Source organism: Anomaloglossus baeobatrachus, chromosome 9 (genome assembly GCF_048569485.1).
Source record: "Anomaloglossus baeobatrachus isolate aAnoBae1 chromosome 9, aAnoBae1.hap1, whole genome shotgun sequence".
NCBI lineage: Eukaryota > Metazoa > Chordata > Amphibia > Anura > Aromobatidae > Anomaloglossus > Anomaloglossus baeobatrachus.
Window position 1 is genome coordinate 176,909,519 of NC_134361.1, and position 18,792 is coordinate 176,928,310.

At 51.7% G+C, this 18,792-nt stretch overlaps 1 protein-coding gene across 1 annotated transcript in view; it reads right to left on the minus strand.

Annotated features, from left to right (window-relative positions):
* Positions 1-16,732, minus strand: part of MPP1 (MAGUK p55 scaffold protein 1) — a 32,910-nt gene extending 16,178 nt beyond the window's left edge. Inside the window, exons 1-5 of the mRNA XM_075324080.1 lie at positions 16,257-16,732; positions 14,250-14,378; positions 11,891-11,969; positions 3,285-3,370; positions 1,383-1,451 (exon numbers count right to left, since the gene is read on the minus strand). Coding sequence (XP_075180195.1) covers positions 1,383-1,451; positions 3,285-3,370; positions 11,891-11,969; positions 14,250-14,378; positions 16,257-16,358 — 465 coding nt within the window. The 5' untranslated portion in view covers positions 16,359-16,732. The remainder of the gene's footprint in view (positions 1-1,382; positions 1,452-3,284; positions 3,371-11,890; positions 11,970-14,249; positions 14,379-16,256) is intronic.
* Between the last annotated feature and the right edge of the window lie 2,060 nt (positions 16,733-18,792).

Consider the following 18,792-nt stretch of genomic DNA (forward strand, 5'->3'; position numbering starts at 1 on the left):
AAAACTGAGGAGCCCGTGATGCACGGGAGGGTGTATAGGCAGAGGGGAGGGGTTACACTTTTTAAAGTGTAATACTTTGTGTGGCCTCCGGAGGCAGAAGCTATACACCCAATTGTCTGGGTCTCCCAATGGAGCAACAAAGAAAACATCAATACATCTACAGATATAATTACACTGAATGAAAAAACATTTAGACTTTCCATAGACTTTCAGTAACAGATGACTTAGGACCACCAAGCTAAAAACCGGCCGTTCACAATAGATGCCTCCTATAGACAGAAGCACCCACTCGGTAGACAGCCATCCGTCCCATCACAGAAGCACCCACTCGGTAGACAGCCATCCTTCCCATCACAGAAGCACCCACTCGGTAGACAGCCATCCGTCCCATCACAGAAGCACCCACTCGGTAGACAGCCATCCGTCCCATCACAGAAGTGTCTGTTCAGCCAACAGCCATCTCAGCCGCCTCCCATAGACAGGAGCACCCACTCGGCTGACAGCCATCCCACCCATACACAGGAGCACCCATTCGGCCGGCAGCCATCTCAGCCATCTCCCATAGACAGGAGCACCCATTTGGCCGACAGCCTTCTCAGCTGTCTCCCATACACAGAAGCACCTGATCGGCCGACAGCCATCTGAGCAGTCTCCCACAGACATGCGTGCCCATTCGGGTGACAGCCATCTGAGCAGTCTCCCACAGACATGCGTGCCCATTCGGGTGACAGCCATCTGAGCAGTCTCCCACAGACATGCGTGCCCATTCGGGTGACAGCCATCTGAGCAGTCTCCCACAGACATGCGTGCCCATTCGAATGACAGCCATCCCTCCCATACACAGGAGTGCCCATTCGGGTAACAGCTATCTCAGGAGTCTCGCATACACAGGAGTGCCCATTCAGCCGAGTGCTCCCGTTTTCTTTATGAGAATGCAGAGGATCACCTCTGGGAGAACAAAGGAATTGACAATCTGAAATCAGACAGATTTTTAAATCAGATTTTAGAGCCTAAAAACCTTTCCAGTCACGTAACATCAAATAATGCTCACATTCCCCCGGCCCAGCACTGCCTCTCCTCTGGAGTTTTGGCAGCAGAGGCGACATCCCTTTGACAGCTCACATCACCACTGCAACCAATAAAGGAGGATAGCCGAAGTAGATGACATGAGTATCTGAGCTCAGTAATTAGCCGCGGCGCTGATGTCAGCTGTCAACATTATGTCACCACTGCAGCAGGTACCATCAGATGATTATTACATCACATGACTGGAGTGGATTACATCGAAAACCCCTTGAATGACTGGCATGTAATAATACATTTCTACTATAGCTGCACATCACCGGCTGTTTCTAAAGCTGGACCTGAAAGAGTATATTTACCTGCAGGGGGAGCTTGCGGTTGCTTTGTGTTGGCGACACCTTTAGAGTGACCGTTCCTTTGCTTTCTTTCTAAAGGAGGGAACAGAACATTTTACATTTCTTAAGCATGTGCCACCTAGTGTAGAAGGCGGAGTTCACAGCACGTTTTGGTCAAATGTTCCTGAGAAATGGGATTGAAAAAGAACCTAAAAAGAGATATTGAGTACAATGAGATGCTTCCCTGCCCCTGCTGAAGAAAAGTCTCCCCACAGTACGACGCTGCCACAACCATGTGTAACGATAGGGGCAGTGCTTTCAGGGTGACGTGCAGAATTAGTTTTCCGCCAGTTATACATTTAGCCCCAAAAAGTTCTACTTTGGCCTCCTCTAACCAGAGCACCTTCTTACACATGCCAGGTAGAGGACACAGCTATCACCGCCGCCTGATGACATCTTATTTCAAAATAAGAAGCTGCAGCGGGGGGGGGGGGGGGGGAGCAAACCTGCTGGCGCCTCAGTCCCTTCTCCCACAGCTTCTATCGGTGCTATGCTCATCACCAGCTCTCTGCAAATCTTGTGCGTCTTTCTTCACTAACATCATCACACATCTGAAGGTGGGTGTATGCTTCCTGGCTTTGGAGAAGCACTGTGAATGTCTGGAAGTGAAGAAGGCAGCAGTTTCACTTCCAAACATGCGGGACGCATACACCCGACTTCAGAGGTGCAATGATGTTAGTGAAAAAAAGCTGCGCATGCATGAGATTTGCAGAGAGATGGTGAGGACTATGGCTCTCTGCAAATCAGGTTATCATGTCCACAGGGGCGTGATAATATGCAGAGAGGGACGACTAGTCTGGGTGGGTAACGCCCTACCGACTAGTCAAAGGGCCAATTTACATGTGAAGTAAAAATTAAAAAAATAGGACTTTATTATAAAGTGTGATGGTGGAATATGGGGTGGGGTGGGGGGGTTGTGTATAATTTTGGGTAGGTTCGTATTTTAGGCATGGTGCTCTGTCCATTACTTGTGTGTACATTGTCCTGTTTCCAGGTTAATCACCCCCTACCGAGCTTTTCTCCCCAAGTCTGAGGGATGGGGCCTCGGATCCACCTAAACCCTCTGCTTACCTGGGGAATTATTCAGTCGGTCTGAGAACTTCAAAAGAAAAGCAGGAAGTTTCATCCTCTGTGGGAGAAGCTGCGGCTCCCCAGAGAGACCTGGACATTTATCACTTACTGGACTATATCAGTGTTTCTGGACTATTTTATGGACCGTCTGATTTTGCTTGGAATAAATGTTCTTTGGATTGTTCATCCATCTCTTGCTCTGTTGATGGTGTGATATGGGAGAAGGACCCTGTGACAAATACTATGTATTTAGGTGTCAGGCAGTATAAAGGGCTGGTTAGGCAAGGTGTTTAGTAATTTTAGGAGAGTATGGGAGACCTGTCAGGTTGCCTTTTACGTTAGGTCTCTTTTTACCCATTTCTTTTGGTACATGTTATTTTATACCTCATGGATCCTTTTCTACAATAGTTCCACAAAAAAAAAAAAAGCCACGTAAAAAGACATTGTTTATAAATAAAAAAAGTCAAAAACAGATACACCTTATTTTGACCCATGTTGTGGATCAGACTTGCCAATGTAAGTCAGTGGTGGCGCCTGTGTCCTACTAGTTAATCAATTTGAGAACCTACACTTTTTCTCTCCCACATGAGACATATGGATAAAAGAAGGAGCAGAGAAACGGATACATTGGCCAAAAATGGATCCAGCACACTGAAAACAAATCATAAATATATATATTTTAGAAAAAAAAAACAACTGTAAAACTAGCATTGAAGGAGCTTTATATGCCCTTTAAATATTCCATATATTTTTATTCCCACTTTATAAACTCCCAAACATTCCTTAATTCCTCACCAAGACGCTCTGCAAATGGTCCACACTTTGGTTCTGGACAAGTTTTCCATTGATTTCAAGAATTTCATCTCCGACATGCAGAGAACCTAAAGTCAAGGCCAAAAAACAGAAGTTTCATAAGACCTGTGTCCACAAAACAGTAGGATATTTTTATTAATCACTAGGGGGGAAATTTATCAATGAGTCAGAATCCTGGGGTCATTTGTGCCAGAAATGTGTCCGTCACGCAACTTCATCATATACTGCTGCTGCAATGAGCTATTGATCACCATTGAAAATATGCTTTAGAGTGTGGCATTTTTAACAGTGGTTAAGGGAAAGGAATACATAGACCAAGGGATTAATATAATATATATGTGTGTATTTATTGTTTTCTTTTCTATCCCTTAAAAAGGTAATCTGTCACGTTATTGTAATATTTATATAGATGTATGTCAAAAATTGTAAAAGTAGATTTTGGGTACTCACCGTAAAATCTCTTTCTTGGAGCCTTCATTGGGGGACACAGAGACCATGGGTTGTATGCTGCTGCCACTAGGAGGCGACACTAAGCAAATCAAGGAAAAACTCCTCCTATGCAGTACACACCCACCAACTGGCAATTGTTCCTCAGTTAGTGAGAAAGCAATAGGAGACAACAGTGAAGAACGAACAATCTTACAGAAGTGAACATTAACTCAACATTCAACAGTAACATTGAACAGTAACATATGTCCAACACAAGGGCGGGTGCTGTGTCCCCCAATGAAGGCTCCAAGAAAGATTTTACGGTGAGTACCCAAAATCTACTTTTCTTTATCGCCTCATTGGGGGACACAGACCATGGGACGTCCTAAAGCAGTCCCACGGGTGGGTCTAATGTTACTCTCAGGGCTGGCCTCGGTCCACTGCAGCCTGCAGAACTCATCTACCGAGGCTTGCATCGGAGGATGCAAAAGTATGGACCCTGTAGAACTTCGTGAAAGTGTGGAGCGAAGACCAGGTGGCCGCTTTGCAAAGCTGCGACGCTGGAGCGTGGTGACGGACCGCCCACGAGGCTCCCACCGCCCTGGTGGAGTGGGCCGTAGTCCTGAGTGGGCGCGTTCTCCCTCTTACCCGGTAGGCTTCCAGTACGGCAGAGCGAATCCATCGCGCAATGGAGGACTTGGAGGCAGGTAGTCCTCTGCGTGGGCCGGACGGGAGCACAAAGAGGGAATCCGACTGTCTGAATTGAGACGTCCTGGAAATGTACAGGCGGAGAGCTCTGACCAAGTCCAGCTTGTGGAGAAGAACCTCGCGAGGGTGCGAAGGTTTCGGACAGAAGGAAGGCAGAACAATGTCCTCGTTAAGATGGAAAGAGGAGACCACCTTGGGCAGAAAAGACGGTACCGGACGGAGGACTACCTTATCCTGGTGGAAGACAAGATATGGAGAACGGCAGGAAAGCGCCGCTAGTTCAGATACCCGCCTGATTGACGTGATGGCAACTAAGAAGGCGACCTTCCAAGAGAGGAACGGTAGAGACACCTCCTGCATAGGTTCGAAGGGGGAATGCTGTAGAACAGACAGAACCAGGTTGAGGTCCCAGGGCTCCACCGGAGGCTGAACGGGGGGTACCGAATGCGCAGCCCCCTGAATGATTGTGCGGACCTGAGAGCGAGAGGCAATCCTCCTCTGAAAGAGAATGGAAAGAGCAGACACCTGCCCTTTGAGAGAACTGAGTGCTAGCCTAGCGTCCAGACCAGACTGCAGGAAGGACAACAGAACTGGCAAGGAGAAGGTCATGGCTGTGACTTGGTTAGCTTCGCACCAGCGGAAATAGGCCTTCCACGTACGGTGGTAGATGCGGGAAGAGGAAGGCTTCCGTGCTTTGATCATTGTCTGGACGACCCCTTCTGAGAATCCCGAGGAAGTTAATACTGCGGCTTCAACAGCCATGCCGTTAAATTGAGCGACTGAATTCTGGTGAAGAAAAGGCCCCTGAGTGAGAAGGTCCTGGACGTCTGTAAGTCTCCACGGAACGTCGGTGAGAAGGTGCACGAGCTCTGCGTACCACGGGCGACGGGGCCAGTCTGGGGCCACGAGAATCACCGGAACTCCTTCCGCCTTGATCTTCTTGACTAGCTTGGGAATAAGCGGAAGCGGAGGAAAAAGGTACGGCAGAAAGAACTGCGACCAGGGGATCGCTAGGGCGTCCGTTGCTAGCGCCAGTGGGTCTCTTGCTCTGGAGACGAACTGGGGCACCTTGTGATTCCACCTGGAGGCCAGGAGATCCACGTCGGGGGTCCCCCACCTGGAACAGATCTGTTGGAAGATTCTGGGATTGAGGGACCACTCTCCCGCGTCGAGGCCTTCTCGGCTGAGGAAGTCGGCGGCCCAATTGTCCACACCCGGGATGTGGACCGCCGAAATTGCTGGGATGTTCTGTTCGGCCCAGTCGAGGATTTGAGATACCTCTCTCATCGCCGCTCGGCTGCGTGTTCCACCCTGATGGTTTATGTAGGCCACAGTGGTTGCATTGTTGGACTGCACCCGAACTGGGTGTTCGCGAAGCAGAGCCTTCCAGTGAAAGAGAGCTAGGCGAACTGACCTGAGTTCCAAGATGTTGATGGGAAGCTTGGTTTCCGGCTCGGTCCAGCGACCCTGAACTGTGAGGTCCTGGAATGTGGCTCCCCATCCTAGCAAACTGGCATCTGTCGTGATGACCTTCCATCGAAGGGGAAAAAATGATCTCCCTTGGAGGGTGAGGGGAGAGCGTTTCCACCATTCCAATGACTGTCTGATTCGAGGAGGGATCACAATTGGCCGATCCAGGGAGTGAAGAGACTTGTCCCATGCCGCTAGAAGGAGACCCTGAAGAGGGAGAGTATGGAATTGACTGTAGGGCACCGCTTCCATTGACGCCACCATCTTCCCGAGAATGCTCATGCAGTACCGAAGGGAGCAACGGGGTGCGCGTTGGAGCTTCCAAATCCCCTTGAGGATAGCTGAGAGCTTGTCCTTGGGCAGAATAACCCTCGCCTGCGTGGTGTCGAAGATCATGCCGAGGAATGAGATGCATTGAGACGGGATCAGAGATGACTTTGGTCTGTTGATCAACCAGCCGAGGCGGGTTAGAGTATCTAGAGTGATGTTGAGACTGTCGCGGCACTTCGACGCCGAGGGAGCCTTTATCAAAATGTCGTCCAGGTACGGGATGGCTAGAATTCCCCGGGTCCGAAGGATAGCCATGACAGTAGCCATCACCTTGGTGAAGACTCTGGGAGCTGTCGAGAGCCCGAATGGGAGAGCAGTGAACTGAAAGTGTTGCTCCTGAACCACGAAGCGTAAGAATCTCTGATGGGCTGGAAAGATCGGGATGTGGAGATGGGCGTCCTGGATGTCCACCGAGCAAAGGAACTCCCCGGGTTCCATGGACGCTATCACTGAGCGCAGAGACTCCATGCGGAATCGCCGGAGACGGACCCGCCTGTTGAGGCGCTTGAGATCCAGAATGGGGCGAACTGTGCCATTCTTTTTCGGTACCACGAAGAGGTTTGAATAAAAACCCCGGAATCTGTCTTGAGGGGGGACGGGGATGATGACCCCGGAGTCTCGCATGGCCTGGATGGCTGCGAAGAAGCCCTTGATGAGGGAGGGATCCTTGGGGGGTTTGGACCTGACGAAGCGTGAGCCTGGGAGCGAAGAAAACTATCTTGTATCTATGAGAGACGATGTCTCGAACCCAGGCGTCGTCTATCACGGAAAGCCACGTGCCTCTGAACATGCGGAGACGACCGCCGACCCTGGATGAGGATCCAGGAACGGAGGCCCAGTCATGCGGAGAATCTGTTGGATCTGGAGCTGGAGGACTTGGGCTGCTGGCCACGTGAACGCCAGGAACGCCAGTGAGGTGTTGCCTTAAAGGAGGGCTTCCGTCTCTCCTGTCGTGCTGGGGACCGCTCCCGATGTGTGTTGGTGTTGGTAGAGAATTGACGAAAAGGGCGAAAGGGCAAAGCCCGCCGCTTTGGAGGAGCACGGGAGATCCTCTGTTGGGGGAGGAAGGTACTCTTGCCCCCCGTAGCCTCAGAGATGATCTTGTCCAGCTTTTCTCCGAAGAGTCTGGTACCAAAAAAGGGAAGACTGCTGAGGGACTTTTTGGATGCTGAGTCTGCGTTCCATGCTTTTAGCCACAGGGCTCTGCGGATTGCAGTAATGTTGCCGGCTGCCAGGGCGGCGGAAGCAGCAGAGTCGAGGGACGCCGCGACTAGATATTTTCCGGCATGTACGATCTGATCTGCCAGCTCGGGTCTGGGAGCGTCCGCCAGGATACCACGCCGAAGGAGCTTTGCCCAGGCGGAGACAGCCTTGGAAACCCAGGTGGCTGCAAAGGCTGGGGTGATGGCAGAGCCGGAGGCCTCAAAGGCCGACCTGGCTAAGGATTCTATGGTCCGGTCCGAGGGATCCTTGAGGGAGGAGCCATCAGACAGCGGCAGGGTAGTGCTGGACGAGAGTCGGGAAATCGGAGGGTCCACTGAAGGGGCCACTGACCACTTCTGAAGAAGCTCCGGTGGAAAGGGATAAAGGACCTGTGCCCGCTTGCGCTTCTGGAAGCGCTTGTCGGGATGTTCCCACTGTCTGGAGAAAACATCCTCAAACTTCCTGTGGTTGCCAAAGGTTCTCGGCAGCTTCTTGGCCCTTTTGAAAAGGGACTGATTGACTGTTAGGAGCCGGATCAACATCATTCACCTCTAGGGTCTGATTGACAGCAATGACCAGACTGTCCATCATACTGGTCAGCTTGGAGATGTGTTCAGAGTCCAGATCGGAGTCAGAAGCAGAGTCCTGGTCCGAATCTGGGGCTGCCGCAGACGAGGCAGGAGACAGCGAGCGTGATGCTCTGGCGGCCATAGCAGGGCTAGGGGAGCTGGAGGATGACCCAGAGAGGGACCGCTTCCTAGACCTCCTGTGAGTTCTGCCCTGCCGGGCTGGAGGCGCTGCGGGCTCAGACTCGCTCTGGGTCACCGGGGGGACTCCAGAGGAGGAGGTGGACAGACGGTCTATGGCCGAGGCTAAGGTTTGAGACATGTTAGTCAGGTTGTCCACGGACTGAGAGAGAGCTGAGGCCCAACCAGGCATGGGGGCCGAGTCCTCGTTACGGGTGGTGGGGGGATCCGTAGTAGTCTTGGTAGGGGTGCTACAGGCTGGGCAGATGGGGGAGGACTGCCCTGAGGGAAAACGTTTTTTTAGGCAAGAGGTACAGGCGAAGTGAAGCACTATGGCTTGTGGCTGAGAGCGGGTCGCTCTTGTGCTGGACATGGGACAGAAGAGAGGGAATGAGAGAGGCAAGGGAAAACAGACAGGAGGATGCCAGGTGGATGAGGTACTGGGGAAGGAGCTGCCTCCCAGTGGCAGGGCTTACCCAGATTCTGGTGTCCTGTGTACTCTTGCCCCTGTGAGCTGTCTCTGAGTGCAGGCGCTGTGTCCTGTTCCAGTTTGCAGGCTGAGGGAGCAGAGGTGGGGGCTCCGAGGAGCTGCAGGGACGTGAGGCCGGTGGTTGCACGTGGAGCGTGTCTGCCGCACAGGAAGATTGCAGGGCAGGATTGCTGCTGAGTGCCCGGGCCGCAGGAGGAGCAGGAAGAGAGCGCGCGAAAAAACGGCGCGCAGGAGAGGGAAAAAACCTGCAGGGATTGGCCGGGAGAGAGGAGGCCCGTGGTTGGCCGGAAAAGGGCGCGCAGAGGCCTGCTGTGACTGGCTGCTGGAGCGGGCGGGCCTGCTGGGAGAGCTCACGCGATAGGCTGGCCGGGAGGGGGCGTGGCCGGACGGGAGCTAGGCCGGAGGGAAGTCGGGGGCTAAATTTTGAGGTGAGGCCAAAGGGGGGGGCCGTGGACAGCGCCGAAGGACGGGATCGGGACTGTGGGGAGAGCCGAGCGTACTGCCTGCCTGGAGGGGAGCTGACCCGGGGTAAGGAGCTAATTCTATGGATCATCATTTAAAGGCATATATTCTTTTTTTTTTTTTTTTTTATATAAAAACGGAGCCCCCATGACCCGGGACAAGGAATGGGTACCTGTCCCGGTGGCTGATAGTCCTCCTTGGATTGATCCTGGCCTCCTGGAAAAGACATGGGAAGACGGGTATCTTCCAATGATTTTTCGTCTCCCCTCCCTGATCAGGCCGGCTGTGGAGGGCGAGCGTGCAGGGGGAGGGGGGCAAGGACCATCCGCCTGTCCCTCTGTGCGGATGCCCCCCAAACAGTCTTGAGAGTGTTAGGGGGGGTAGGGTCCTGCCAGACAGGCACGGAAGACAACGGAAGTGGCGGACGGACCCCACTTCTGTGCGACCGGCCTCTAGGGGGGAGAGCAGGGTGAGCGATTACACCCTGTCGCCCGACGAGCTGTGTCTGAAACGAAAAAGCAAAAGATTAAAAAATACAAACCTGAGGGGCTGGGAGCAGCCCCGAGTGTGTCCACCTCCTATGGACACTAAGCTTAAACTGAGGAACAATTGCCAGTTGGTGGGTGTATACTGCATAGGAGGAGTTTTTCCTTGATTTGCTTAGTGTCGCCTCCTAGTGGCAGCAGCACACAACGCATGGTCTCTGTGTCCCCCAATGAGGCGATAAAGAAACATAAGTTGCTATATCATATATATTTTTATATATTATATATATGCAGAAAAAAAATATTTAGTCAGCCACCAAATGTGCAAGTTCTTCCACTTAAAAAGATGAGATTTGCCTGTAATTGACATCATAGGTGACCACAACTAAGAGATAAAATGATTAAACAAATCCAGAAAATCACCGCGTCTGATTTGGGAAGATTTTTTTTTGGGTGGAAAATAAGTATTTAGTTATCTAAAACCATGCAAGATTTCTGGCTCTCACAGACCTGTAACTTCTTCAGGCTCCTCTGTCCTCTACTTATTACCTGTAGTAATGGCACCTGTTTGAACTTGTTATCAGTATAAAAGACACCTGTCCACAGCCTCAAACAGTCACACTCCAAGCTCCACTATGGTGAAGACCAAAGAGCTGTAGAAGGACACCAGAAACAAAATTGTAGCCCTGCACCAGGCTGGGAAGACTGAATTTGCAATAGGCAAGCAGCTTTGTATGATGAAATCAACTGTAGAAGCAATAATAAGAAAATGAAAGACATACAAGACCACTGATTTTCTGTCTCGATCTGGGGCTCCACGCAAGATCTCACCCCATGGGGTCAAAGTGATCACAAGACCGGTAAGCAAAAATCCCAGAACCACACGGGGAGACCTAGTGAATGACCTGCATAGAGATGGGACCACTGTAAAAAAGGCTACCATCAGTAACACACTACACCGCCAGGGACTCAGATCCTGCAGTGCCAGACGTGTCCCCCTGCTTAAGCCAGTACATCTCCAGCCCCGTCTAAAGTTTGCTAGCGAGCTTTTGGAATATCCAGAACAGTATTGGGAGAATATCATATGGTCTGATGAAACTAAAACAGAACTGTTTGATAGAAACACAACTCGTTGTGTTTAGAGGAGACAGAATGCTGAGTTGCATCCAAGAACACCATACCTACTGTGAAGCATGGGGGTGGCAACATCATGCTTTGGGGCTGTTTATCTGCAAAAGGGACCAGGACGACTGGTCAGTGTACATGAAAGAATGAATGGGGCCATGTATCGTGAGATTGTGAGTGAAAACCTCCTTCCATCAGCAAGAGCATTGAAGATCAAACATGGCTGGGTCTTTCAGCATAATGATCCCAAGCACACCGCCAGGGCAACGAAGGAATGGCCTTGTAAAGAAGCATATGAAGGTCCTGGAGTGGCCTAGCCGAGTCTACAGATCTCAACCCCATACAAAACCTTTGGAGGGAGTTGAAAGTCCGTGTTGTCCAGCAACAGGCTGAAATAATCACTGCTCTAGAGGAGATCTGCATGGAGGAATGGTCCAACAACAGTGTGTGCCAACCTTGTGAAGACTTACAGAAAACATGTGACCTCTATCATTGCCAACAAAGGATATATAACAAAATATTGAGATGAACTTTTGTTACTGACCAAATACTTATTTTCCACCAAAATTTGCAAAAACAAATCTTGCCAAATCAGACGCGGTGATTTTCTGGATTTGTTTTCTCATTTTGTCTCTCATAGTTGTGGTCACCTATGAAGTCAATTACAGGCAAATCTCATCTTTATAAGAGGGAGAACTTGCACAACTGGTGGCTGACTAAATATACACAGGGGGTCCAAAAGTAGGTGGACAGTATGTGTAATAGGGTTATGATTTATCAAACATGGTGTAAAGTGAAACTGACTCAGTTGCCCTTAGCAACCAATCAGATTCCACTTTTCATTCTTCACAAACTCTTTGGAAAATGAAAGGTGGAATCTGGTTGGTTGTTAAGGAAAACTGAGTCATTCACTTTACACCATGTTTGATGAATCATAACCTTATTACGTATACCGTCCACCCACTTTTGGACCGCCCTGTGTGTGTGTGTGCGCGCGCGTATATATACACACACACACAAAATATAGAAGTTCATGTTTACAATTTTTGACATACATTTATATAAATATTATAGTAATGCAACAGATTACCTTGAAGGGATAGAAAAAAACCCAGAACAAAACTAGAAAGCAAAAATTACCTTGCCGGTGGATTAGGCCGCCATGTAATATGCGAGCAACAACGCACTTCTGCTGTGAGTTCAGCTTCAGGGTTATTCCCTGCAACAAGGAACAATGAAGCATTAAAGAGCGACACAATCAGTTAACACCAACTCGCCGCCATGAAATACTTCCAAGATGGGTTATGTCATAGTGACAGATATAAACACTTAAAGGAGTTGTCCAGTGAATACAAGTTATCTATTTGCAGGATAGGTGAGAGCTCATCGGCAGGGGTCCGACTGCCGGGACTCTAACCTATCAGCAGATCAGAGCATTGTTATAACCAACTGGGACCATTGACCTGAAACGCCATTTTGTTAGAGACAAGTCTCCCGACTATTCCTCCATTTATCCTGGAACAGGCTGCCGGAAAAAGCCGCGTGCAGCACTCAGCCTCAGAGGGAGTAAACCTCCCCCGTTCTATCAGGGTACTTTCACACATCCGGATTTTTGCTCTGCAGCACAATACGGCGTTCTGCAGAAAAACCGCAACCGGCTTTTGTAACGCCGATTGCGGTTTTTTTTTGCATTGACTTAGGCTACTTTCACACATCCGGTTTGAGCCCTGCGGCTCAATCCGGCTGTGAAAACTATGCAACGGATGCGGTGAAAACACCGCATCCTTTGCATAAGTTTTTACATGCGGCCGGTCCGGTTTTTTCTGGTTGCGGCATGCTACTGAGCATGCGCAGTGGAAAATACCGCATGCGGCGACCGGATGCGTTTTTTTCCGTATCGCGCCGCATCCGGCCTCCATAGGGATGCATTGAAAAATGCGCCGCAGCGGCCGGATGCGGCGCGATGCGGTGTTTTTTGCCGGAGCAAAAAACGTTGCAGGGTACGTTCGATCCGGCCGCCGCATCGGCTACATCTGCCGCATGCGGCAAAAACCGGACCGAACGCAAGCCCCTGCGGCACAATGCGGCACTAATGTAAGTCAATGCAAAAAAAACCGCAATCGGCGTTACAAAAGCCGGTTGCGGTTTTTCTGCAAAACGCCGTATTGTGCCGCAGAGCAAAAATCCGGATGTGTGAAAGTACCCTTACATTAGTGCCGCATTGTGCCGCAGGGGCTTGCGTTCGGTCCGGTTTTTGCCGCATGCGGCAGATGTAGCCGATGCGGCGGCCGGATCGAACGTACCCTGCAACGTTTTTTGCTCCGGCAAAAAACACCGCATCGCGCCGCTGCGGCGCATTTTTCAATGCATCCCTATGGAGGCCGGATGCGGCGCGATGCGGAAAAAACCGCATCCGGTCGCCGCATGCGGTATTTTCCACTGCGCATGCTCAGTAGCATGCCGCAACCGGAAAAAACCGGACCGGCCGCATGTAAAAACTTATGCAAAGGATGCGGTGTTTTCACCGCATCCGTTGCATAGTTTTCACAGCCGGATTGAGCCGCAGGGCTCAAACCGGATGTGTGAAAGTAGCTTCAGTCAGACCCCCACTGATATACAAGTTACCTCTCCCATGCATAGCTTATGTCCTGTGAAAACAAGTAAACCCCTTTAAAGGGAATCTGTCCGCAAGTTTTTGATATGTAAGGCTTCCTTCTTACACCCGTGATTTCCGTTTTCACACGTACTGAAGAAACGGACACACATAGACCCATTAAAATTAATGGGCTTGCACACATATCCGTGCTTTAACAGAGACCACATGTCCATGTGGTCCACACAACGACATGTCCGTTTCCTGCCGGTAGCAAGGACCTCATACTGATGTGATCTGTGTGACATGTGCTGGAAGAAACACGTCACTTGAGGAAAAAAAAAAAAAAAAAATTTTATACTTACCTGTCTCCAAGGCTACTGTTGCTTCCGGTTCCTGCTCATTATGCTCATGAATATTCACTGCACTGACCGTGGACCTTAAAACAGCAGCGCCGGAGACAGGTAAGTATACAAGTTCATGCGGTCTGTGTGCTATCCAGAGCACACCGATGCCATATACAGTGACAAATGGAACGTCACAACGGACTGTTTGTTTTTTTTGCATGGATGTGTGAAGGGGGCCTAATCTGAAGCCAGCATGCTGCAAGGGTTAAAACATAGAATTCAAGGCTGCCTGTATTGTCAAGGTCCGAATTGTTGTTTGTTTGTACTGCGGCTAATAGAGACAAAGACCAACAGATACCGGTGCTACGACTCCATTGTTCTGCATGAATACGTCAGATTTTTATCCTAATTCTTGCCCCATAGGGAAATAGTTGGAGCCTACAAGCTTTTAACTTGCAAGAGAAGATTAGGTCATTTCATAAAATTAAAAGTCAGCACTTTCTGCCCACGACTTCCCTTTTTCCTTCCACGTTCCCCATTTCTCAGCCCTCCCGCTTACCATGGGCTCCTCCGTCTCTCTCTCAAATTGCACCAGTCGCACCCTCTTCTTTTCCTCGGGACACCCGGGGGCTGCAGATCCATTGGTGTAAAACTCTTCTGAGAAGACGTTAGATGGGGACGAAAATCCCTATGAAAAGAAAAGGATTGTTACGAAATGATGAGGGGTTGAAACGTCGCCCACCCGCAGAGGTCAATGGGCGCGTGGTTAGGTCTCGGAGCCACTGTCCTCTGTGGGGGGGGGGGTGACAGCCGTGTCCGCCCCGTGACGTCTCGCCCTCACGGTGCCGATGATCTGCCCCAATCAGCGATACAATGCTGATCTGCGCTTTGTTCACAAAGATCATGAGATCAATGGTTCCTTCCCGAACAGATTCACTAGTGCACGCCAGCAACGATTAATGGATAAGAGCGAAGGTTTGGATGGTCGCCCACTTAGTCAATCATTTGTCATGTAATTAGCTGTAACCACTAGTAATAGACTATCAGGGGTCGGGTTTCAGGCAACTTTAGGCCAAAACCTGGAGGAATGAATTATCAAAAACCTGACTGTGCAGCCTGACACTTATTTTTAAAGGGGTTGTCCACTATTAGCCAAGTCCTTAAATTCTTAAGTGCTTCATATAACAAAAAACATTTAAACCCCATGATTTCCAGTGGTCATGTGACTATTGCAAGAATAGAGCGAAAGGTTCCGTAAAAGAAGTGGGTGTCAATTAATGGACGACCCCTTTAAAAGTAATTGTCCACTCGGCTTCAGATGGTTTTTAAAAACCAACAGACTGCGCTGTATTTACATTACCCTCCCCAGGTCCAGTATCAGGTCCTGACTACACTGCCGCGAATGACGCCCCCGGGCACTGCTTGGGGAGGGGGGGGGGGGGTGAGAGAAGAGATCACTCGCACACCGGCAGGGGGAGATTGCTTAGACCCCGGCCACCGCTCGGGATGAGATCGCTCAGACCCCGGCCACCGCTCGGGATGAGATCGCTCGGACGCCGGCCACCGCTCGGGATGAGATCGCTCGGGCGCCGGCCACCGCTCGGGATGAGATCGCTCGGACGCCGGCCACCGCTCGGGATGAGATCGCTCGGACGCCGGCCACCGCTCGGGATGAGATCGCTCGGACGCCGGCCACCGCTCGGGATGAGATCGCTCGGACGCCGGCCACCGCTCGGGATGAGATCGCTCGGACGCCGGCCACCGCTCGGGATGAGATCGCTCGGACGCCGGCCACCGCTCGGGATGAGATCGCTCGGACGCCGGCCACCGCTCGGGATGAGATCGCTCGCACGCCGGCCACCGCTCGGGATGAGATCGCTCGCACGCCGGCCACCGCTCGGGATGAGATCGCTCGCACGCCGGCCACCGCTCGGGATGAGATCGCTCGCACGCCGGCCACCGCTCGGGATGAGATCGCTCGGACGCCGGCCACCGCTCGGGATGAGATCGCTCGGACGCCGGGCACCGCTCGGGATGAGATCGCTCGCACGCCGGGCACCGCTCGGGATGAGATCGCTCGCACGCCGGGCACCGCTCGGGATGAGATCGCTCGCACGCCGGGCACCGCTCGGGATGAGATCGCTCGCACGCCGGGCACCGCTCGGGATGAGATCGCTCGGACGCCGGGCACCGCTCGGGATGAGATCGCTCGCACGCCGGGCACCGCTCGGGATGAGATCGCTCGCACGCCGGGCACCGCTCGGGATGAGATCGCTCGCACGCCGGGCACCGCTCGGGATGAGATCGCTCGCACGCCGGCCACCGCTCGGGATGAGATCGCTCGCACGCCGGGCACCGCTCGGGATGAGATCGCTCGCACGCCGGGCACCGCTCGGGATGAGATCGCTCGCACGCCGGCCACCGCTCGGGATGAGATCGCTCGCACGCCGGCTTAGATCACATTGTTCAGACACTGGTGGTAGGGATCACTCAGACGTGGGCAGAGATCACTGAAACATCGGCAGAGATCGCTCAGACATCGCCCGGATATCGGCCGCACACCCACCTGGCTGGCCGCCCGGCTCTGCAGCAGGCTCTCCAGGTACAGGTCGGACAGGGCGGACCTCATGCCGTCGCTGATGTCCGGCCGCTCGATCTTCAGGCTCATGCCGTCTGCTCCGGGGACTTTGCCTCTCCTGTGCCGCTCCTCCGCCTGCTGCTGCTGCTGCACTCTCACCTATTTATCTCCGCAGAACAGGCTGACTCAGGAAAGAAGGGGCAATAGCGATAATAAATCTGCAAGACACGCACAATGCGCCTGGCAGGGAGTCCCCGGGCCGCGCCGCCGCTCGCCCCCGCCTCACATGGCGAGATTCCGTGCACACGTCTCTGGGTCGCGATATCCCGCGCTGCAGGATGACCCCGCCCCCTGCAGAGCCGCTGGCACGGGGGACACCGGCGCTCACACCGTCAGCCCGCCGCTCTCATACCTCCGGGGTGCAAAATGGTACGGCCCAGGTCACATGACCGGCACTGGAAACGGTCATGTGATGACAGAGCCCTTAGTTGAAACGCTGAGACGAGCGCTCATGTGGTCATGTGATGGAGGGGGAGGGGTTACACCAATGACGTCAGCAGCCGGCTGCGATAAACAAGCAGATAAACACGTCTGTATGGCGGCCTGGTGGTCACGGCGCAGGACGGGGCCGCCATGTAACCTACTTAAAGGGGGTTTCCATGATATATTTTTTTTATTTTTTTATTTAATACACAGACTTATTCTAAATGAAAAAGAAGCCGTGGTAATCTGCTGTCGTGTTTGTTAACTGGGCTGCAGCAGTGACTTCCAGCTCCAAATCCAGCTATTCTACTGCCTGAGACAAAAACTGAAATGGCATCTCTCTCCCAAAAAATGATTAGTAAGAAAAGCACAGAAAATAGAAAACTAAAATTGGCCAATGTTAACTTAAAGGGAGAGTCCAGCTGAAACCAGGGGAATGGTATGTAAAAGTCAGAAGCAAAAATGTGCCACCCCGCGTCAGCAGCCGGGCTGCTCGGATCCGCGGTGGCTCAAAGGGCGTCCGGACCTGGGGGTCTTGCGGCCACTCCAATTAAGGGGATATTTACAGGGGATGGTCTATTTACAGTTCGTGACACCACCCGTGGTGTGTGGTAAGGTGGAGTACCACCGCTGCAGTTGGGAGTACCCGGTGGCGATGGAGTGGGCAGCCAGGTGTTAAACCCCTCCACGGGTAGGGGGAGATGCCCCAGGACTCGGTGATGGTGACTGGGGTGTGCCGTTGGGACGGTAATAATAATAATAATAATAATTTTATTCATTTATATAGCGCTATTAATTCCATAGCACTTTACATACATTGGCAAGTAAGGGTCACTTGCGTACTCAGTCCAATAACGCTGACACCGACAACTTAGTAAACCAAAGTTCTGAGCACCGCTGCCGCTGAGAGGGAGCACGTTTGGGTCCCGTTTCTGTTGGTGTTGCCTGATGATCTGTGACCTTTCCCTTGGCACCTTGTTCTCTTCTTAGTTGTCCCCTAGAGCTTGAAACTAGTCGGGTCCCGCTCCCCAGTGTGGCTAACTGAGGGAGCTTGCTCTCAGGGTTCATGCTTCTGTTTTCCTTGACCGTTTTAGTGGAAAGTCCTATCCCCCTCGTTGCACTAGTACCCCAATTTTGGAGCGGTTGGAGGGCGGATCTTGAAGGCTCCGTTCTCGTCAGGTGAATTGTCAGGTTGCCTGAAGCTACTCCATGACCTAGGGTCCACGTATCCCGTCTGCCCTGGTTCCAGCCCGGTGATGTACAAGGCTGCTGGCTGTCCTCCACGACAATGCCGTGCCCCTTGTCACGATCCCCTGTGACCTAGTACTTCCAAGGAGCCCAGCTCCTGACCTCCTCTCTCCTTCACTTCCAACACTACACTGGCCTACTCCTGACCTCCCCTTAACCAAACCTCCAAGTGGGCGACCCTATTCCACTCAGGCCGTCCACTTGTGTGTCTGGTGGGTGTGGTGCAGAGTGTTCCTAGGATTTTAATTAGCTGGTTTTGGCAACACCAATGGTTAGGGACCCGTAACCAAGGAGGAGGTGGATATTGCACAGAAGGGCAGATTGTACAATACCCTGTGACGACCTGATAGGCCAGGGCGTCACAAAAACACACTTGCCTAGCACAGCCCGCTCTGTGGTCTGTACAGAAACAGGAAGCCATGATGTCACTGCTAGACTGCTGCAGCCTGCGATTGACTGCAGGGGTCACATGACTTGAGCAGCTCATCATTATAAAACATCCAATGAAACTACAAGGCAAACACCAAGGCCAATGCAGCATCTATATCAACAGGACAGACTGTGAATATATAATTATCTATCTATAAGGATGAGCGGTAAAGTCATGAGTTCAACTCAGTTCACTGGCCACATAAGTTCTCACACAAAGTAGTGCGAGAACCCATCTCTGTGACTTGCGATGACATCATGAGTTCATAGCAGTTCATTGATGACGACTGTCATGATATTTTGTGCGAGAACCGCGGCAGTGAACTGAGATGACCTCATGACATCACCGCTCGGCCCTGCCTGC